Below are 23,093 nucleotides of genomic sequence, written 5' to 3'. Positions count from 1 at the left end.
GCCTGGGAATGAACCTGGAGGGTGGTTGGGCGTGGTGGGAGAAGTATGAAACAGGGTGGTTTTTTTGTTTTTGGTTTTGTTTTGTTTTTTGCTGGAGGGGGAGTAGGGGTTGTTAGGGAGTTTGGGAGCCTCTCCCATGCAGATCCTGGCTAACCCCTAGCCTTTCCCATTCAGGCAGGCACATCTACCCCATCTCCATTTGTCCCTGCATTCCCCCCTTTCCCATGTGTCCTTACACCCCACTTAGCCACACTCTCTCCCCCATCTCATGTGTCCCTGTACCCCCTTTTTTCTATCCACCCCTCCACTATCCGCATATGTCTCTGCATCCCCACTTCCATTGAGTCCCAGCCCTAGTCTGTCCCCCCACTAGCCCTTCTGAACCCCAGTCTGAGACACTCCCCAGCAATCCCATGTGCCCTGCTGTGTCTGTTTCTTTCCTCATATCCTGCGTCTCCTCACCTGGCCCTGTGGGCTAGGGCTGTGAGGAATGCAGTCCCTACTTCTCCCATCAGCTGCTGGCTACTGTGGCCGGTGAGCCAACTGCCCTCTGTTCTGATATCATAGCAGCCCCTGGTGGGTGGAAGGCATAACTGAAGCATCTCACCAGCAGAATGTATTTTCTGCAGAGTTTAAAAAAAATATATCTGCAGCGCACATGAATTCTGCACGTGCGCAGTGGAGCAAAATCGCCCCAGGAGTATCTAATGTTACTTCTCCATTTAAGCAATTGCTGTAGTTGCTATATAAATATTATGTGAATGGGTGGGGAGGTAGTCCAAGAAACTAACGTAGTTTATACTGTGAAAAGTATGAAAACCCCCATGCTCTAGTTTTTTCTCAACCTTATCTCCAGCTTGCACTAGTTTTGTACCTATATGCACATTTCTTCAATTTGAGCATGATGTAAACATAGTTAAGTACTTCTCTCGTCATTACAGTGAACATGAATTTGATCCAGACTCCTACAAAATTCCTTTTGTGATTTTGTCTTTGAAGACATTTGCACCTCAAGTGCACAGTCTGCTGCAGACCCATGAGGGCACTGTGCCTTTGCTAAGGTAAACATGCTTAACTGTGTTTCTTTTAATGTATGAATAGATATGGTAAGGATTTTATCTCATCTCTCTTTTTCTAATGAAACTTTTATGAACATGATGAAGTGCTGTTTCTCTTAGGTAATTGTTTTGGCTACTTGAGCTTCATTTATCAAAAAATATGGGAGCAGTTGAATAAAGATTACTTTTATTGTGGATTTAAAAAAAGTTTTCAATACATGTGGGGTTGGGTTTTTTTGTATTTTAAAGGCATACAAAATCTAAGCTGTGTCTTGGTTATGAAACAGTCACAGGATAATTTTGTCAATAGGATGTCTAAAAAATTCTTTGTGCAGGAAATGTGTCCTTTATATTGGTATTTATGGAGGGGATTATTGGTTATTGATTGTTGTTCATAGTATTTTAGTAATTTGGAATTTTTCTGTTCTCACTTTTCTTTTTTAAAGCTTTCCTGATTGTTATACGTCAGAGTTCAGTGATCTAAAAATGGTGCAGGAAGGCCAGGGAGGTGTTCCCTTGGAGCATCTTATCACCTGTGTTCCTGGAGTTAATATTGCCACTGCCCAAAACAGCATTAAAGTTGTTAAGTGGATACACAACAAACCACCACCCCCAACTACAGGTAGGTAACACTTTTTATCTGGCTTTTTCTTTGCAACTGGGTAACCAGCAGTAAAAGGAGGACTCTTTCACTGTGATTTTTTGTTTCTTTTTAATAGTGGTTAAATTATTTAGCACTAGTACCCTTTTTATTCAGTCTTCATAACTTTTTTTTAAGTCTGTTTTTTAAAGTGTCTGTCTCAAAGAAAAGTTCTGCTCATATTAGTTGCATACAGTAAATTGATCTCTTATCAAAGGTTTCAATAGAAAATTTGAGTATTTAAGTTGTTTTCAGTGCATATTAACACATTTCTAAAATTATTTAGATATTCCCCCATTTGTGGAGGAATAGTATTAATAAACTTAGTAATATAATGTGTATCTGAAATGAACATCTCATTCTAAAAAAAATTTCTCCTTCTAGATCCTTGGCTTTTACGTTCGAAGAGCCCTGTAGGTAACCCACAGCTTATTCAGTTCAGTAGAGAAGTGATAGATCTACTTAAAAGCCAACCATCGTGTATCATACCTGTCAGTAAATTCATCCCAACATATCATCATCACTTTGCAAAGCAGTGTCGTGTGTCTGACTATGGGTATTCCAAGTTAATGGAGTTACTAGAAGCAGTGCCACATGTATTACAAGTGAGTTCAAAAAAAAAAAGTGACGTTGTTTACACATATATTCACTGCTTGAATCAGCTGAGTTCATGAGTGTGTCAGTGGTTGGCACAGAATGTATTTGTTCACCTACCTTGTCCATTTCTACGAAGGAGATGGCTGTACCTAGGATTCAGTTGTTTCTCAGTTCATTTATTTTTGAGATTATAACCATGACAGCTATTATTGTGTTTTCAGAACTTATGAATATATGAAGTTCTCTTAGATCTAACTTTCATAGATTCCAAGGCCACAGATATGATCATCTAGTCACTTCTAGTCTGATCTCTTGTACAACAGAAGCCATAGAATTTCCCCAAAATAATTCCTAGAGTCTATTTTTAGAAAATTAATCAACTTGATTTTAAAAATTGCCACTGGTGGAGAACTTTGGTAGATTGTTCAAATGGTTAATTACCCTCACATTTAAAAACTTAGCCTTATTTCTAGTCTGAATTTATATAGTCCCAACTTCCAGCCATTGCATCATGTTATACCTTTTGTCAGCTAGATTGAAGAGCATATTATCAAATATTGGTTGTTCATTTAGGTACCTGTAAACTGTGATCAAGTCCACTGCTAAACCTTCTTTTTACTAAGCTAAATATTTAGTGGTAGACTCAAGGAGCTCAAACTTGAGGTTATGTAGTTTAATCTTGAAGTCTCCTTTCTGTCTTCACGCTTGTGGTGTTCTCTTCAGCTGCCTTGGTTAGCTGGCTATTTGGATAATAGTCTCACCTGCATTTAGATAGAGCAGAGCATCAGTATTACTAGTTGGGACTGTCTCAAACTGAGTAGTCCTGATTTTTATGAAGTGATACTGTTTGAGTGATCAGGGAATCCTACACAGTCTTTTGGACACGTAGCTTTTTAGTAGTGTATTTGTTCATATTAGGTGGTCTTAGAGAAAGCATATTATTGTGGATTTTACAACAACCTCCACTAAATCACCTCTTACAGCAGGTATGTCACTTCTCTTGGAGGAAGCGTTTGGTGTGCTTTCCTAATGATCTATGATTTGTTATGGAAGTATATGGAAAGAGAGCTTCTCATAGTAATGCACTTGATATTTCTTACCACAGTCTGTCCTCCTTTTTACCTAAATAGCTTATAACATTATTTACTGTGGAGGGTGGCAGGAGGTCACAAGTGATCAGTGCTGAGAAATCACTGCTTGGCTTTTATGCTGTTAAGAGATTTATTGTTGTTGTTTTATGTTCTAGATTCTTGGCATGGGCTCTAAACGCTTGTTAACCCTAACATACAGGGCCCAAGTAAAACGTTTCACTCAAGACTTATTGAAACTTCTCAAATCCCAGGCCAGTAAACAAGTTATTGTGAGAGAATTCTTACAGGCTTATCACTGGTAAGTTGTTTTTGTCTTTACCAAATATCAAGACATCTGCTGTCCACATTTTTCCACTGCTTTTCTTTAAAAGTGTAGAGTAAGAGGGGTTGGCACTCAGAATTCTAATACAAAAACATACTACATTGTTGCCTTTTCATTGTGATGTTAGATTATCAGAAGATGAAATTTATCAGATTTTAGAAAGGATTGAAAAAAGTCCATTATTACTATAGGAACTTTTTGGAATGTAGTACAGCATTACTTTAGCACTTAATTTTTCAATTGCCTTAAAACTTTGCTACTTCAAATTAGGGGACTATATCTTGTTAACTTGCTCCTTAAGGCATGCGGTTAAATGATTACATTTATTCACCAGTGCATGGCATACTTGTAATGCAGACTAGCTTGAGAAAGTAGGTGCTATTTTGTGGTTTTGGGTTTTTTTTATTTCCTTTTAGTGGAAAAGGAGACTGTCTGTCTGTCTCTTTTAAAGCATGGAGAGAGAAAGAGGAGGAAGGGACTGGCGGTGGGGGGTTTCAAACCAGTATAATTTAGTAGCTGTAGCAAGGATATCTGATCGATTGGGGGAGTAATAATGGGCAAAAATCCAAGGAGGAATTAGTGCTATCTTCACGTTGCCAGTAACATTCCATCTCTCTGATAGTCTTAGATTAGCAGAATCTTTTTTAAATCAATGTCAGCATGTTACTTTCCCTAGTGTGAAGTCAGGAGGTAGCAGCTGACACATGTCTTCAGGAGACTATAGCACATGAAGTTTTATTATATGGCAATTGCTGCCTTCTTGCAGTACAAGAAAATAGGCCATGTTTGTTTGTCTTGTGAAAGGTTTGTTTGTTCGTTTGTTTTTAACTCCAAAGCTACTATATAAAATTCTGGATTAGTGAAGTAACGTTCTTTAAATTCTCATTTTTATCATTTAAATCGGTCTGAGGTACCCAGTAGTTGGTATACATAGCTTCACGCTTCATTCCACATGCATCTGAAGCACCAGTGTATGACTTAGTTCTGAAGTTAATAGGAATATTTGATTTTGTGCACTTGATTTACAAATGTCTCCTGGGTCTATGGGTTCTTAAGTGCTTATATCACTAGCGGTGTGAAAATGCCTTTCATTTCATTGAAGTGTGGGTTCTGTCTTGATAACTAATTATAATTCTTTTTTTTTTTTTTGTTTGTGCAAACTGATTGCTAACTTTCACATTTAATTGTCCTGTGTAAAATACATCAACATTCTGAAATTGCTTTAAAATTTTCTTTTTAAACTACTCAGGTGTTTCTCTAAAGATTGGGATGTTACTGAATATGGAGTGTGTGAGTTGGCAGATATAATATCAGAAATTCCAGATACAACAATCTGTTTGTCTCAGCAAGACAGTGAAATGGTAATTTGTATCCCCAAAAGAGGTATGGCCATATCATCATTTTGATTTGTAAAATAATAGTTTATTAATTTATAAAAATAACATTCTGCCTTCACTATTGCCAGTATATTTTGTGTTCTCACATAACTTCAAATTAGCTAATTGGGTAAAGCAAATACAAATACAAATGTATAATTAAGATGTCCCTCTCCTCTCCTTTAACGGTTTTCTTGTGTGCTTGTTGCCAGATTATGCCATTATATATCATAATCCCATGATTGAGAGGTAGTTATGTATAATCCTAGCCATTTAAAAAGCAAAATTTCTGTAATGGAATAAATGGAATGTTATGTTAGTGTCATATTTTGTATTCATTTTACTAGGTAATATTGAGTTTAGTTAAACTTTGTGCAGGATGGCTAGAGGGGGAGAAATTGTTGGAGTATGAGACAAGAAAACTTGCTTAGTAAATACTGCACAGTGATTGCCACGTGATTTATTATTTTACAAAGTAAATATGTAAACATGGCAGAGACTTTCTGCTGTATTGGCAAGTTCTTCCAACAAAAAAAAAGGTGTGTTTTTTTGTAGCTGATACGAAGCTAAAAATATGCTAATGTTGATGCCCTGTATTTTCTTTATATATCCTTTCTTGCTTTGTAAACTAACTACGTTTTAATGTCTTTCACTTTCAGAACGTACCCAGGAAGAAATTGAAAGAACAAAGCAATTCTCTAAGGAGGTAGTTGACTTGCTGCGTCATCAACCCCATTTCCGAATGCCCTTTAATAAATTTATTCCTTCTTACCACCACCACTTTGGCCGTCAGTGCAAACTTGCTTATTATGGGTTTACCAAACTCCTTGAACTTTTTGAAGCCATACCAGATGTCTTGCAAGTAAGTTCTAGAAATGTTAAGGTATATTTAAGCATTTTTCAGATCATACCGGAATAGATTGTATTTTTACTATCATCAAGAGCTATTTCCAGGTAGTTAACTTCACTAGGAGTTGTGAATTGTGTATCTGCCTGCACTTCTAACCTTTCATGATTACACTTGGTTGGCTAGTTATATTTACTATTTTTCATAGACCACAGAAAGTGTGTGATTTATTTATTTATTTATTTATTTTAAAGGACGCTATCAGGTTAAATACTTAAAAGTTTTTGTGTGTGTTTGTTTTTTTTTAAGTTTCTGTAACGAACCTTAAAATATTGAAACTGAATTTTAAAAATCTAGTTCACAACAAACTTTTATTTACTTTCTCTGTTTCACTTAGTTTAGACAATAAAAGCAGACTAAATTCAGTAGCTTAAGCAAGACTTACTTGCTTGTCTCTCTTGAGGAATGTCTGTTAACTCTGCTTGCTTTCATGTAGATACCTTATGTAAAGTAGCTGAATCGTTATGTAAAATAGTCACACAAATATCTAATATCCTTTACTGAATGTTAGTTGCAAACTGGATTTTCCGGTCAGTTTAGGTAAGTAACTTCATTAACAAAGAGTAACTTAAAATTAAAAAATGATTTCATTTTATTTAAGGTATTAGAATGCGGAGAGGAAAAAATTCTGACTCTGACAGAGGTGGAACGGGTCAAAGCTCTAGCAGCCCAGTTAGTTAAACTGCTGCGATCTCAGAAAGACAACTGTCTTATGATGACTGATTTACTTACAGAATACAGTAAAACGTTTGGTTACACATTGCGCCTTCATGACTACGATGTCAGCTCAGTTCTAGCTTTAATGCAAAAACTTTGCCACGTTGTGAAGGTAAACTGTTTTTAGTGTGGTCTTTTATTATTAAAAAAAAAAAAAGGCATGATTTCATGTTTGTAGAACCAAAGACATTAAATTCCCTGTCTAAACTGTTTTTAAATATCAAGATTGCATGTTTAATTGATATTTTTACCTTATTTCATTGCAATGGGAATCATTGGGTTTCCCCCTCCCTTTGAAATTCCTTAGTGTTTTGCTCAGAGAATTGGTGCTTTGACTTTTTCTGATTGAAAGAAAATACATAGACCTGTAAACGGCTTTGTCCTATAGAGCACCAGAGACTATAAAACTGCTGCAGCAGAATTATTTCTAAGGTCAAAATATTTCCATGTAGAAAGCTTTTTTTCTTTTATAGTTTAGATTATCTAATGGAAAATAGTTGTATCCAAAAAGGCCTAACCTATTTTATACCCATTTTATAGAACTGCGACTTACTCATTTTTCTTCTGTTTTTTAACATCAAACTTCGTCAGGTTGCTGACACAGAATCTGGTAAACAGATTCAGCTGATTAATAGAAAGTCTCTACGTACTCTGACTGCACAACTACTGGTATTGATGATGTCTTGGGATGAAACCACCTTTCTTTCTGTTGACGAGCTTAAAAGGCATTATGAAACTATCCACAGTGCTCCCCTTAATCCATGTGAATATGGATTTATGACCTTAACTGAACTCCTGAAGAGTCTGCCTTACTTGGTTGAGGTATGGAAACTACTAGGAAAGCTGATTTGGTTTTTAGAACCATACTTAAAACTTATCCATGTTATTTGGCTTTAGTTATGACACAGTATGTGGTGCTTCCATGTATTTTCAAAGGATATTACTGAGACTAACAGAAGCGTAAGTTTATATGGTGACATTTCTTTGCTTTTGTGCAGGTTTTTACCAATGATGTGGCAGAAGAATATGTGAAACTTACAAATCTGTATTTGTTTGCAAAGAATGTGAGGTCTTTGCTTCACACGTACCACTATCAGCAGATCTTCCTTCACGAGTTCCCAACAGCATATAGCAAATATACAGGAGAAGTGTTGCAGCCCAAAATATATGGATATAATAGTCTAGAAGAGCTCTTGGGAGCAATTCCACAGGTCTGAAGAACTTTATTACTGCATCATAATCTTAATTTAAGATTCCTGAATGGCTTCAGTAAACAGTTTCTTAGAGCATTTAATCTAAATACATTATGCAACTGAAATTCTGCTTCATACTCTGTATGATCTGCTGCTATAGTTACAAAGAAATTCATAATAGACATGTTACATATTTTAACAATCTCAATTTTGCTGGACTGGACTGGTCAACAGAGCCATATTTACTCAGTGTATTCATTGCTTGAATCAAATGAATGCATATGTAAGTAAAAATGCAGTAAAAACTCCATGAACCCCCCCACTCCTTGATGGATCAGAAATGTTGTTAGCATTCACCAAGTGAGAATTGACTCTTCATATAGTTGCTAAAGAGAAACAATGTATTGCAGTTGCTGAGTTGCATATTTGTGCTAAGTTTACCTGATAATGTCCCAGTAGCCATGTAACTTTGAACCCTTACTACCAATCTAAAAGCCATGGGAATGCCACATATTTGAATTTTAGTGTGGCATCTCAGATGTCAGCCAGTTGGTTTATACACTCTAAGACAGAGATGGGCAAACTACAGCCCAGGGGCCACATCCGGCCCTGCAGATGTTTTAATCTGGCCCTCGAGCTCCCACTATGAAGTGGGGTCTGGGGCTTGCCTTGCTCCAGCCAGGGAGCGGGGTTGGGGTCATGCCCTACTCCACACAGCTCCTGGAAGCAGCGGCACGTCCTTCCTCCGACTCCGAGTAGGGGCAGCCAGGGGGGCTCTGCACACTGCCTCCACTACACGCATTGCCCCTGCAGGTCCCATTGGCCGGGAACCACAGCCAATGGGAACTGCAGGGGCGGCACCTGCAGACAGGGCAGCGTGCAAAGCTGCTGGCCTCATCTCCGCATAGGAACTGGAGGGAGACATGCTGCTGTTTCTGGGAGTTGCTTGAGGTAAGCGCTGCCGGGAGCCTGCCCCCTGACCTCCTTCCAAGCCCCAACCCCCTGCCCCGGACCCACCTGTGATCGGCCTCCCACCCTCCGAACCCCTCAGTCCCAGCCCAGAGCATCCTCCTGCACCCTGAACTCCTCATCCCCAACCCCACCCCAGAGCCTGCACCCCCAGCCGGAGCCCTCATGCACTCCAACTTCCAATTTAGTGAGCATTCATGGCCCGCCATACAATTTCTATACCCAGATGTGACTCTCATGCCAAAAAGTTTTTCCACCCCTGCTCTAAGATATTAAAAAATCTTTGGTCTTAAGCTTTTCAAGTAAACTAATCTTTTTGGAGAGCAGTTTGCAGTAACAGCTCCCCAATCTGTTTTGAAAATATGGGGCTGAAAAATGCATGAGCTTCAGACATCCTGTTGTGCTGTTTAGCATCTCTTTTTATTTATCAAGACAAGACTTCTAATTGGGCAATCTAATGTGAATAGTATGAGTTAGCTTGCATTCCTTTAGAAATTTTTTCATAGTGTGTGAGAACTAGGGAGTAGTATGGATTAGGTGTTGAGGTTAGTGTGTGCACTCTGGTTACGTTGTTCTTTTTGTCTTGTAGGTGGTCTGGATCAAAGGACATGGGCATAAGAGAATTGTAGTACTAAAGAATGACATGAAAAGTAAGTAAGCCAATTGAACTTTATAAGCCAACTATCACACTGACATTTACAAGTATCTTTTTAGAGGTGATCAGAGACAAATTAACTTCCCTTTTTTTGAAGCTCGTTTTAGCTCACCCAGTTTTTCCCCTGCTGATCATGTGGATGATCATGGAAATCAACTTACTGACAGTAATGGACACATGGAGATTCTAGGATCCACTGCATCAATGGAATCAAAACTAGGAACACCTAGCAATGGTAATGCAAACTTAATGTATATAAAGTTCTTCAGTCTGTGGAGAAATACACTGAAAGCAGCATGGGGAAAGAGCTGTGTGACTTAGTTATTTGAAGTAAACTTCTGTGATGTAAGGAGTTTTTAAAGCTATCAGACTTCTTTCACAAAGGTGTTAGACATACATTCCTCTTTATGTGAGGTGGAGCCTGTTTCTGTGTGCTTCTGAAGTTGGATATTCCAAGTTGCAGAAAACCTTTTTCAGATGAGTTCCCTTACTTCCCTTCGCCTCCATGGAAGTTGAAGACATGCTAAAGTGAAATTAAATGCAAATGATGATGGCCTACTAGGGGATTCCACGAGCAGAGTACCTGTACCTTGACATGCAGCTGTAGTACTTCCTTTTTTTGCATATAATTTGCAGCCTTAGCTCTCCCTAGCTGCTGCTACATCTGCTAATAGCAGTGGTAGTTCTGTTGGTGTAGTCTTTTTTTCCAGCTGCAGGTAGGCAGGAGCCTGGGCCTTGTTGCACAGACCTTGCCATGGTTACCAATTCCTTTGTCACCTCCATGCTGGATTACTATAATAGAATGGCCCTTGAGACAGAAGCTTTAGTTGATGTTGGGAGGAACCTACTAGGTCTATTTCTGTGAGGAGTAGGATAATGTGCCCTTGACTCACTACTGATTCAAGTATCAGAGGGGTAGCCTTGTTAGTCTGGATCTGTAAAAGCAGCAGAGTGTCCTGTGGCACCTTATAGACTAACAGACATTTTGGAGCATGAGCTGTCGTGGGTGAATACCCATGCATCTGACGAAGTGGGTATTCACCCACGAAAGCTCATGCTCCAAAACGTCTGTTAGTCTATAAGGTGCCACAGGACACTCTGCTGCTTTTACTGATTCAGGGTATGTCTACACTACAGAGACTCTGCTGGCCTAGCTACGTTGCCATAGGTATGCTGGTATATAACCCTGTAGTGTAGACATAACCTACACTGATGGAAGGGGTTCATCTACTTCCCCGAGCTACAGTGGAAGCATTCTTCTGACAATATAGCTGTGCCTACACTGGGGGTTAGGTCAGCATAGCTGTGTCGGTCAGGGGATGTGGATTTTTCACACCTATTAAGTTGACATAGCTACATCCAACTTTTACATCCAGGCCTCATTCAAGATGCAATTAAATACGTTCTTTAACATCGTACCTGGTTAGGGATCAGTTCTTTAAGAGAACATGTCCTCTTGTAATGGTTGGTAGGAGCTTGGTATGCCTACATGGAAATAGTGTCTGAGTATGGCAGCTGACTTGCTTGCTTAAAAGCTCTTCCTCGGGAACTTACTCCCTTGCCTCTCTCTTTCAGGGTCCAAGCTTGATGAACGTCAGGTCATGTTACAAGAAGTTGGGGTGTGTCAGGCTTTGGGTTGAACAAATTTCAGTTTGGGTTTAGTCAGTAAATCCCCTTAAAACATTTTTGCTGCAGACTTAGCATTTATCAGCTATTAATATATTTACTATGGCATTTAGGTATTTAAAATTGGTGATATTTTGAAAGATATTTTGAAAGATTTTATTTTTGCAGTTTCTAATCACACTGAACAAGAACTCCTTTGCCTCACAAATACATCACCTGTTGACCTCTTGTGTGAACCAGTTCCTTCCTGCCTACCATCCCCACAACTGAGACCTGATCCAGTCATTCTTGAATCTGCAGACCTCATTCAGTTTGAGGAACGTACTCCACCTCTATCTGGTAAGAGTTAATAGCCATAGGCAGGTATCTGGAAGCTAGGTCTACATTTACAGTGGCCCATAGAGTAGACACTGCATGCCCAGCTAGAATAAGTATAAATAGCAGTGTATGTGGTGAGAGACAGGTTAGGCAAGTAGAGTACCCTATGTGCCTGAGTCTCCAGGTTATATACTCTACATGGCTCTCTACATGCTTAAGCAGTACCTCCCTTCTCTACATTGCTGCTTTTAGCAATGCAGTGTCCCATTGCCTCCTCTCTGCCAGAACCTTTCCCTGCTGGAGCCTTTCACTGTGACATGTAGCGACACATGTAGTGCCTGTACTCTACACCTCATCTTAACTGTAGACCTAGCCTACGTGGTACTTATCAGACTTCACTGATAACTTTTTTTAAAATTTGAAAATGAAACATCAAACAAATGGCTGATCATGATCCACTGACTTCTTATGGATTTGCTTCCAATATATTGCACCTTATATGGAGGTGTTCCATCTGAAGCTGTCAGTGCTTTACAACAATTAATCGACAGTGCTCTTGTGAGGTAAATGCAGAATTTTACAGGAATCACTTCCTTCTCAATAAAGATGCAGTCATCATTACAGTGGCACATGGCAGTAATTTAGCGACCTGCAGCAGCTCTTTAACAGTAGTTTTACAGTACTTCATATGAAGTATTTGAGATGGTTTATTGTGGTTTGTGAATTAGACCCATTTTACAGATAGATAAACCAAGACAAATATTTAGTGTTAAAACCAAACATCAAATTAACAGCAGAGATGAGAACTGAATCAGTGTGCCACGGTTCTTAAATCTACTAGTCACACTTCCGCACAGAGAGAACTCTTTATCAAATGATTCTCATAGATTCATAGACTTAAGGTCAGAAGGGACCATTATGATCATCTAGTCTGACCTCCTGCACAATGCAGGCCACAGAATCTCACCCACCAGCTCCTGTAACAAACCCCTAACTTATGTCTGAGTTATTGAAGTCCTCAAATCATGGTTTAAAGACCTCAAAGTGCAGAGAATCCTCCAGCAAGTGACCCATGCCCCACGCAGCAGAGGAAGGCAAAAAACCTCCAGGGCCTCTGCCAATCTACCCTGGAGGAAAATTCCATCCTGACCCCAAATATGGCGATCAATGCATAGCTGTAAACAAATCTGATTTTGAAAATAAAATATTTGTAAATAATTTAGCTGTTGTATTTATTTTAGAGATGATGATTCTAACAGAAGAAGAAAAAAACAGACTTGTTACCACAGTAGCAAAAAGAAACTTGAGCTGTGGCCCTGTGGTATCTAGTGCCACAGAGAATTCTTCAGTGCCTCCTTACCAATCTTCTGAAACTCAACTAAGCAAGGAAGCAATGGACAGCCCATCCAAAAAACAACACAAAAACAAAGTGAAATTGGCAGCAAACTTTTCACTTGCACCTGTAACCAAGCTTTAAATTTTCTTCTAGTGGGAAAGACAAATACTGTTGGACTCTGCACAAAAATATAGCTATTTGGTAGCCCTTATGTATTTTAATGAGAAGGCTTAGAAGTCACTTAATTTGTATTTAGATGTATTCTGTGAAGATTTTGTTCTTTTTACACTGAACACAGCTGTCAGCAGGGCAAACTATTTTTATTATTTTGAAAAAACTTCCAGTATTCATTAAATTATTCTTAACAAGTTTTTCTCCGCCCCCCGCCCCCCCCAAACCAATTGTGTTCATTTACAGCAAAATATGCTCAACTAAAGTGGAATGGATTTTATTTTCTTTAAGCCTCATCGGTGGTGTAATCCTACATGTAGCATAATATATTCTATAGGCTGTTGCTTACTGATTTGTTTCAGACAGTATTAGTAAAATGCATGATCTGTCTTTAAAAGCCTGTTGAGGAATTTTAACCGTTACTGGCTTGGAATGACTGTGTGGTGGGTTTTTGATTGTATTGAGGGAAAGCTTATGTTATGTGCACCTTCTGGTGATTTGTAATTGCATTGTAATTCCTTTCACGTAAAGATGTCTGTAGAAGATTATGTGGATTTATTGCAAAATTTGTTTTAAATGTTTTGTGAAACTTTCAGTTCCGTGGAGGAGCTTTCTAGGAAGTTGAGGATGTTTTAAGCTTCCCTTTTATGTTTAGTTCCAGTTTGACATGGATTGGGTTAAGGAAAAAAGATTGTCTTGGTGTCATGAATTTAAAGTAAAATGAAGACACACTCTTGTGTTTGGAAATGAGGTTACTAGGAAGATTCCAATATTTGTAAAATATGCATTTAATGCATAAATTATGGATCATAGAGCAGGAGATATAAAGTGCTATAAGATGGAAGATATTGATGTTATTTCCACTTGCAAGGAAAGTTCTAGCTGTATGTGGAAATGCCAAGGTTATTCTGCTTAACCTTGTTTTCTATTTTTTAAGCATGTTTGGTAAATGGGAAGCTTATTCTTCATCACGTTGTCTTTTAACTGTGTCTGTTTTTATTCTAATATTTACTTCTAGTGTTTGGAAGCTTTTTTCAGTTTTTTGTGGTATTTTGTGTTGGCTTTTGGAAAGGCCAGCCTTTGGAAGGAAGGTAAACCAGTGGGAATGACCTTATTTCTAGTTGGCTGAAATGTCCTGTGAGTGAGGCTTTATACCTATTTTGGGTAAACTTGGCATTTACAATGGGTTGTATTTGCCAGGCAGACTAAATTTCCTGTAAAATTGAAAGAACGTATACCTAAGGTTTTCCACTGGTTGAATGGTTTCTTTTTTAGATGGATTATATTTTGTAATGTACAAGAGAGATGGAAAGTGGGCTCAGATTTCATAGCCAGCAGTTGAAAATGCCACGAAATAATGGCTATAGACAGAATTTTACAAGTCAGATTTTGTTAAAAAATCTTTTAAATATAGCCAAGTATTACCAATACTAAACTTACAGCCATTATGAATACAGGGAAACACTTGGAAGTTTTTCTGAGCATTATGGCACAGTGTTTGAGTCCTTATTAAACCTCTACAGACATAGTGTTAAAGAAAGCAGAAACAGAATGTACATTTTTTTAGAATGCTTTTAATAATTTCATGAGTTAAATGTAATACATCTGCTATCACCTTACATGGATTTTGTAAGGTTAACAGTGATCATTTAGATCTTTGTTTCAGTAGTGTGTGCAAAAAATTGTAAAATCTATATTTTCATGAGATACAATTACAAGTCATCCAGAGTGCTAAGTAAACCAAATAATTGATGCTATAGAGGAAAAATGGAGGTACAACTCTGTACTATGTTTATGTGAATGTGGTGGTTATACCATTTATGGAGGTCAGCATATATATATATATATATTTTTGATTCATGTGTAATTCTGATTCAATTGCTGTTTGAAAGTAATACAATACATTTTGGGGAAGTTGTGTTCATACAGTAACAAAATAGCCAATTGAATTGCAATATATTTTTTTATCCAGAGGTTAATTGAATGATGTGACTTACTGATTCAAAACTATTAGGACCGTGATATTCTTTAATTTACAAATTAATTGTACTAATTTAGATTCATGTCTGTTTAAAAAAAAAAAAAATGTCACTGAAGCCCTCAACTTATGTGTGCTATATCTTCTCGGGGTGGGAGGGAGAAGAAGAATGTTTTTCATAGCTGTCTATTTTGTTAGACACTTTCTTTTGTGGCTCAAGTGCTGTTTTGTGTGTTGGGACCAAACGGTTGTGTCAATAAAATTTTCAAGCAAGCATATAACTCTTGCCTTATTTACCTAAGAACAGACAAATATCTTAGAATTCTTGTTTACTACTTTTCCCCCTACTCACACCAAGTTCAGTCATCCTGCAAAGTAAAGCAGTAAAACGTTTGTTCTGTAAAAACCCAGATTAAAACCAACAGCAAACCTTCCCATGAAATTCTTTAAAATTCCAGTTATTCAATTGAGATATAAATATATTCCTTGTGCAGTTTTTGAAGAGCTGGATGAGCGTACCAGAAGTCCTGAAATTTTACTAGTCTAGATTTTTAAAAAATGTGTTTCTTTTAATGAAAACTCCTCAAGCGTTTATATGTTATTGGCACAAAGGCTGCTTCATATACATCATAGGTCCTGACTGAATAAGCACTACTTTCAATAGGGAAGTGAGCAATTTTAGTTGCAGCTACTTTAATTTAAGATTAATGGAGAACTTGTATAAAATACCCAGGTAAACAAGATGAATGCCATAAATTATTGCTCTTAAATGGAGAAATGAAGGTGGGTAGAAGCAAAAGGATTCTCTAGAACTGCTGTTGTAGTTTAATGAAAACTGTAACCGCTGTCCCATAATTACAATCACACACACTCCATTTTTTTTTTTAGGGTTGACAACCCTCCTGATTTTTTGCCAGGAGTCTCCTGGAATCAGACTCTATTTCCCAGAGGCTACTGAAGCCAAACAGGAAGATTTTAGTCTGCTAAAAATCTGGCAGTGCAGCGGGGCTAAGGCAGGCTCCCTACCTGCCCAGGCTCTGCACAGCTCCTGGAAGTGTCTGGCACATCCCTGCTGCCCAAGGGGGAGAGAGGGCAGGGGACTCTGCACACTGCCCTGAGTGCCAACGTCGCAGTTCCCATTGGCCAGGAACTGCAGCCAGTGGGAGCTGTGGGAGCGGTGCCTGCAGGCAGGGGCATCTCGTGGAACTGCCTGCCCCTCCCGCTGCAGGGGCCGGACGTGCAGGCCGCTTCTGGAAGCAGTGCGGGGCCAGGGTAGGCATAGAGGCTGCTGCTGACCAGAAGCCGACTGAGGTAAGTGCCACCCAGCCAGAGCCTGCACCACAATCCCCTGCCCCAGCCCTGAGCCCCCTTCCAGAGCCCTCACCCCCACCCCAGCCCTGAGCCCCATCCAGCACCTGAACTCCCTCTCAGAGCTTGCGCCCCTTTCTCCACCTCAAACCCCTGCCCCAGGCTCAGCCCAGAGCCCCCTCCCACCCTCTGAACTCCTCAGCCCCAGCTCAGAGCCTGCACCCCTGCCCCAGCCTGGTGAAAGTGAGTGAGGGTGGGGGGGAGCAAGCAATGGAGGGGAGGCAGGGCCTTGGGGAAGGGTGTTTGGATTTGTGTGATTAGACAGTTGGCAACCCTACCTTTTTTAGTTGTGCAAGTTCCCACTGTGTGCACAAATAAAATCATGGTCACAGCTTAACATGGAACTTAACTTCAGCAGACAAATGTTGACTTTTTGGTTTTACTTTATCTTGTTTTAACCATTTCTCTTGTTTCATTTTCGCCTTGTCACCCTATCATTTCTTGTAAATAAGTCTTTTCATAGAATCTCAGTTTGTATAAATCAGTAGGCTATAAATTTAATAATTAAGCAAGCAATTGGAAGTGTTTGAGAAATATAGATTGCTAGGTTTGCCCACCTTACATCTTACAAGAGTATAAGGTGTAATATGGAGTAGGTTTTTGTCTTTGGTTTCATGTAACTTTTTTTGTTCCTGTTTGACTACTATTTGCGGGGAGGGTTGAAAACGCAAAGAAGTAGTGGGGAAGGATTTGAGAGTGAAATCAGGTTCCTAAATGAAGAACACCAAAGCACAGCAAGATGAAAAATCACAAATTTACACCTGAAAGTAAGTATCTGGTACTCAATATACAATACACAGCTGTCCATGAAATTCCTCCCTCTGGGAAGGAGAGGTCTGGGGAGCGGGGGAGAGTTTAAAGTTTCATTGTTTCTGTAGGCTGAGTGCATTGTACACACCAAGGGTTCATTGCATTCCTCTATTTCCTCCCCTCACAAGATCCCTGTGTCACTCTGCCATGTCACTTTATTTAAGGGACCCCCCTGTCCCTGCAACTCCCGTCCCGCATGCAAGGGTCTCTGTATTCCCTCTCCCAATCTTCATTTTCCCACCAGGGTACTTGCTTTCCCTTCCCTATCTCCCCACCCCCAAAACCTTGCTTTCTTCATCACCCCTCTACTCCCTGCTTCCCCTCATCACTAAGTCCATATGCTCCCTGGGTTCCTGCTCCCCTCAGCATTAGCACCCTGCCTTTCCCCCAGGGCCTTGCTTGCCCCATCACTATTGCTACCAGGTTCTCTCCAGCTCCCTACCTTTTCTACCTCTACTTTCTACACTACTATCCCGTTCCTCTGCTTCCTGCTGTTCCTCCCCCCCCACACACACACCCTTACTCTTTTTGCCTTCTTCCCCTAAGTCCCTGGTTCCTCCCTGTAAGTCCTATTTCTGGTAGACTCCAGGTCACAGAAATTTCGCCCAAGACAAGTTAAGCTGTTCCCTCTCATGTAGGCAGCAGGGCAGAGAGATTCCTCTTCTGAAGCATCAAAGTCAGGGAGCCATAATATTCCTCTGACTTGGGCTTTTCTGGTGTTCAGAGTTGCACAAAAAATAGAATTGTGTCCATTGATGCCTAGAACGTTCCCTGACATTTTAATTGATTGGATATGGTGCTCAAAAGTTATTGCATTATAGACCAGCAGAGAAACACCATTAAGTTGAGGGTTAGACCTCACTTTGCCTGGCCAAATACTGCCCTCAGGACTAACCAAATATAATTTTGAATATTCCATGGCAACATATAAAAAAGATTTGGATGCATTTTTAATTATATGTGGTGGTGTCACTGCCACTTTATTGATAGTCACTCTGTAGGTGATAATCCTGTATGCTGCATGCTCATGGTATGGTCAAATGATTTCTTATCTCCTGAAGTTAGTCTCAGAGCTAAATTCATAAGACAAATTTTAACCTAAATCATGTGTGTGGCATTTGTAATGTATTTTGCACAGTCCTGTGGGGGTTTTGTACTTGCCTTCAACTCTTCCCTTAGACCATAAAGGTCCTTCCTAGGAGATGTGGGGGGAGATTTCTTTTTTCTTAAAGGCAAGTTAGGTGCTTAACTTCCCTTTATGCTCTTGAAAAACTCTCCTTACAACAAGAGTGCAGGTTTCACCCTCTTATTCAGTTGACTTTATCCAAAACTGGACTCAGATTGACTTGATGTCATTTGCACATACCAAAACATTTCCAACATACCATGGGGTCAGTATTTTATGAATACATAGCACAGTGCACTGGACTTGTTGCCTAAAACACTGACAAATCTGCAGACATAGTCATTTCTGAACTTAATATTTTTCCACAGTAATTTCTCATAATAATATTTTAATTATTCCCAAATACTGGAGCACCATTTAATGCTCTGTGCACCCTGTGGCCTGAAGCCCTAGATCAGGGGTCAGCAACCTTTCAGCAGTGATGTGCCGAGTCTTCATGTATACACTCTAACTTAAGGTTTCATGTGCCAGTAATACATTTTAACGTTTTTTAGAAGGTCTCTCTATAAGTCTATAATATATAACCAAACTACTGTTATATGTAAATTAAACAAGGTTTTCAAAATGTTTCAGAAGCTTATTTAAAATTAAATTAAAATGCAGGTCTTGTTAGTCTAGTGTGATCCTTGCCCTTGCTTTTCCTTGCTGAGTTTTCCAATGTCTGGTGGCACCTATTTAGATACTTTAAGCTGCACACAGGCTTCTGAGTTGTAAGTTTATAACAAGCTGGCAGGAGATCAGCGGCTGGAACCCCAGATCGGCAGCTGAGGTGAGGAACTGGCGGCTGGTAGGGCTGAGCAGGGCTGGAAACCTGGACCCTGTCTTGCAGGGGGCCTGTGCTGGAACTCCAACCGGAAGCAAGGTGAGTGGGGCTGCAGTGAGGACCCCAACTGGTAAGGGGCCAGCAGCCAGAACCCCAGAGCGGCAGTGGGCTGAACGGGTCAGCCCGCCTAGCTCTAAAGTTTCAGGGGTGGGCTGAGTGTCTCCGCCAGCCCCCCTCTGGGGTTTCAGCTGCCAGCTCCTGCCAGCCAGGGTCTCAGCCCACTGCCAGCCTGGGGTTCCTTCACCCAGGCCGGCAGCAGGTGCTGAGTGGGACCAGCAGTGGGACCCCAGAGCAGCAGCAGGATGAGAGGCTCAGCCTGCCCCATGTGCCATCAAAAATCGGCTCGCGTGCCGTAGGTTGCCGACCCCTGCCCTAGACAGTAGAGAGCTCACTATTGACACCTGTTGGTGAATAGGGAGAAGTGCGGCCTAGAGCTGCTTGAGAACTCTATGTGGACCGGGGAGCTCTCTGCTGGCATCTGTTGGTTGGCATGGGGAAATGACGGCATGAGCCAGGCCTTACGTGACAGTTGGGAGAATTCTGATTAACGGACAGTTAAGTGTTTGAGTTTGGGGGGCAATAAATGCTATTGTCAACTGTGGAAATGTCAGGACAAGAACTACACCGAAGGTCCCTGATGTGAGGAGTCTCCGTGGCCAACACTGCAGGCAGGTATAACTGGGTAGTAGCCTGGGCAGGGCTACAAGGAGAAAGTGGGAAATAGGAAAAGGGGCTCCGGCCTTGTGCTGGGAGAATGCCTTTCTGGTGGTAAGGACTTTGTTAAGAATCCTTTCTACCTCTGATCCCTCTCCAAAGGCTTGGCACAGAGCCAGCTTCAAGACAGTGGATAGCTTGGAGGTAGCAGACTGAGCTGCGGTGGATCTGAGGCAATGGACTCAGCTGAGGAGGATCTGAGGCAATGAGCTGAGCTGGGTGGGATTTGAGGCAATAGACTGGGGAGCTGAAGCAGATTTGAGGCAACGGGCTGGGCTGAGCTGAAGCGGCACTGAGACCGGTGACAACACTGAGGTAACGGACTGAACCTGCAGAGAGCAGCAGCCTACCTGAGGGACTCCGCTGCAGGCCTCCCTACCCAGCACTCAAAGCTGACATCGCTTCAGCCAGCTTAGGTGGTGGAGCCTCTGGAGCATCCCAGTCAGCTACCAAATCCTTGGACCTGCCAGAATCCTTGGACTTCTCTAGCCCCGGTCAGCAAACTGTGAGTGGGGAACTGGGGAGGAGGGAAGTGTCTAAAATGCATTAGCCTCCCACCACTGCAAGAGGGGGATTGAGGCTGGGACTGTTCTTAGGATGCCCTGGGCAGGGGAGACTTATCTAATAGGCGCTGTTAATTTATTAATTGTTGGCTTTCCTAAGTTTATTCTGTTGTCCCACACACACACCCCTGCCCCCAATACATTCTCTTTGTTTTAAACCCCTGGACGCAGTGCTTGTGAATGGGGGAGTATTGCCCATAAAGGGTGCCTAGGCTGGGTGGTGGTGGTGGGTATGTGTGTGTGTGTGGTTTCCCAGGTTTCAGGGTGGGAGCCTGAGCCAGTGTTTAACTCCTCAGAAGGAACCTGGCCCTTTTGCTGCTGAGAGTACCTGGCAGAAAGATTTAAGATGCATTTTCATCATTTGATGGCTGTTTTTTTCATGTGTACCACAGTTGTTAATGTGATACAGATATATAAGTACAGAGAGAGAAATGCCTTAGAACTTGAGTGGCTCTATAGTGCCAAGTGTATGTATTGCCAGTTTTCTTTACTATAAATGCTATTGTATTATAGTAATGTTGCACACTTCGATTTATTGGATGAGCCACTCAGGCCACCTCTCTGGAGGATCGCCCACTGGCATGGGTGGTTTGTGAGAGCAGTGTCTGTCTTATGACTAGTCAGTTTAAGGGCTGCCACTGCCAGATGTTCCCCATTGGGCATGGAGGCTTAGATAGTTTCATTGAGGCCAGAAGCACCCATTGCAGTTCAAGGCAAAAAGTTTTTCCTTCCCTTTTCTTGATGTCATTTGTTCATTGCCACTAATAGAATGTTAAGGTTATAATTTTAGGACCTTGCATGGTGTCTCTTAAAGAGCTTTGATTCTACCCTTTGAGCAAAGAATGGCACTTGCTGGTGTGCTTTGCCTTCCTTGAGCCACTTGGTAGGCTTGGCTAAACGTAGTGGTAAGCTGTAAGCATTTGACATAGGAGATCTGCTATACTAATCATGTTTCAAAGAGATCATTTTATGTTGGTGGGAGTCCAGTGTGGTAGCAGAGCACGAACAGGAACCTCTAATTAATCTTCGCCTCAAACAGAGGACCAGGAGTAAGTTACACCCCAGGATCTCCAAGTGAGGATTAGGATACTGGACTTCAAGCATTAAGCATTAGGACTAGGAGTCACAAGACGTGTGCAATATTTCTGACTGCCAAAAACTTCTGTTGTGCTATTTGACTGCTACAGGCTTTGAGTAAGTGGCTTAATATATCTGCATCTAGTTGCTTATCTGTAAAATAAAGATAAAATGTATCTGTTAATAAACTGAAGGGATTCAGAGATGAGCAACAAAATAACCTAGGAGGCTAGTCAGATTGACATATGAGTAAATGTTAAAGAAATCTATTTCTGTATTGTGGGTAGAGCTGGGTGAAATTGTACATTTGAATAGTAAGTTTGCTGAAAAATGCAGTTTCGGAGCAAATAATGTTGGCCAAATAAAAATAATGAAAAAAAAATAAAAAGATTAAATTGGTTGTTTTTAACATTTTCAGAATGAAACATTTCAACTTTGTTTTAAAATAATGTTTTGTTTAGAAATTTAGCCAGATTTGTTTACAAAATTTTTAAAAGATGAAAACATAACACAACAAAACAAAATAAACCCTTCTCAATTTTCTGGTTTAGCAAAACATTTAATTCAACTAAACAATTTTTTTCCAATTTTTAATTCATCAAGAAAAACAAAAAAACCTCTCACTTTCAGTTTTCAACTAAATGGGGTGGGGGGGGGTTGTCAAAAAAGTTAAATATTTGCTTAGTTCTAATCATGGGCTAAGACAACTAAAGGGAAGACAAAAATCTACAAATAAGGAAGAACAGAGAAGTTTCAGGTGGGGTATGTGGCAGTTTTATTGGGGTAGTAAGAATTAAGGTGAGAGGGAAATTAAGCTGAATATCAGAAAAAAATTCATGAAAGTGAGATCTTAGGCTTTTGAAGATCCATCACTTGGAAATCATACAACTAGGCAAAGCTATTAGAAAATGTCCTCTTGGGAACAATTCTTGGCAAGAAGATAGATACGGAAAAGTCCTGTTTCTGGTAGATCATGCATTCCAACTTTGTAGGATTGTTGATCACCCATGAGAACAGCTAAGGACTTCTGAATAAGAATAACCTTCCTACCCTTAAAAAGGATTCATATGTAGAACTGGTTTGTGCCCCTGGGCTATGCTTTCTATTTCAGCAGTGTTAGTCGGGAGACTGTACTTGGTCCTGGTACTCAACAACTTAGTTTATGGATGGTTTCTCTAGCTCAAGACACAAGCACTTCAGTGACACCTTTGAAGTGGCCCTTCTAGTCTTTGATCCCAGTGATCCAAGCAGAGTTTTCAAAATAGTTCCTTCAAAACTAGTCATTTTCACCAATCAAGATTTTTGAGTGAATACTCCAGGCTGCAACCCTATATGGCTAATTGTCTGCCCTAAAGATTTTTAAGACAGCCTTTCCTAGCCCTGACCTTGAGCAGAAGCAAAGAAGTTTTTGAGCCATGATTTCAAGAAGTTGGGAGGAGGAGAAACATCAGCTGCTACAGACCTGTTCTGAGCTGACAATTGAATATAAAAATAGAATATAAAAACAGCTATACTGGGACAGAGCAATAGTCCATCTAGCCTAGTATCCTGTCTTCCAACAGTGGCCAATGCCAGGTGCATCAGAGGGAGTGAACAGA

The 23,093-nt window shown here is 40.4% G+C and overlaps 1 protein-coding gene and 1 long non-coding RNA gene across 5 annotated transcripts in view; both read left to right on the top strand.

The window, feature by feature from the left end:
- The window catches only part of MARF1 (meiosis regulator and mRNA stability factor 1), a 37,747-nt gene extending 21,451 nt beyond the window's left edge, over nt 1-16,296 (top strand). For 3 of the 4 annotated variants that reach the window (XM_030577039.1, XM_030577038.1, XM_030577041.1), the window contains 13 exons: nt 942-1,061; nt 1,505-1,680; nt 2,083-2,303; nt 3,542-3,684; nt 4,958-5,091; nt 5,744-5,946; nt 6,593-6,820; nt 7,300-7,530; nt 7,707-7,919; nt 9,460-9,520; nt 9,623-9,760; nt 11,320-11,490; nt 12,711-15,230. In XM_030577039.1, coding sequence (XP_030432899.1) covers nt 942-1,061; nt 1,505-1,680; nt 2,083-2,303; nt 3,542-3,684; nt 4,958-5,091; nt 5,744-5,946; nt 6,593-6,820; nt 7,300-7,530; nt 7,707-7,919; nt 9,460-9,520; nt 9,623-9,760; nt 11,320-11,490; nt 12,711-12,946 — 2,275 coding nt within the window. In that variant the 3' untranslated portion in view covers nt 12,947-15,230. Of the gene's footprint in view, nt 1-941; nt 1,062-1,504; nt 1,681-2,082; nt 2,304-3,541; nt 3,685-4,957; nt 5,092-5,743; nt 5,947-6,592; nt 6,821-7,299; nt 7,531-7,706; nt 7,920-9,459; nt 9,521-9,622; nt 9,761-11,319; nt 11,491-12,710; nt 15,231-15,842 lie in introns of those variants that run through there. The other variant, XM_030577040.1, reaches the window with a different exon arrangement.
- A 255-nt stretch (nt 16,297-16,551) lies between these two features.
- Nucleotides 16,552-21,847, top strand: LOC115658821. Its single transcript, XR_004002391.1, has 3 exons — nt 16,552-17,089; nt 18,998-19,180; nt 19,958-21,847. It is a non-coding gene; the product is annotated as an uncharacterized LOC115658821 (long non-coding RNA).
- Nucleotides 21,848-23,093: the final 1,246 nt, after the last annotated feature.

Source organism: Gopherus evgoodei, chromosome 10 (assembly GCF_007399415.2).
Source record: "Gopherus evgoodei ecotype Sinaloan lineage chromosome 10, rGopEvg1_v1.p, whole genome shotgun sequence".
NCBI lineage: Eukaryota > Metazoa > Chordata > Testudines > Testudinidae > Gopherus > Gopherus evgoodei.
This window is presented reverse-complemented; position numbering and strand designations above follow the sequence as displayed.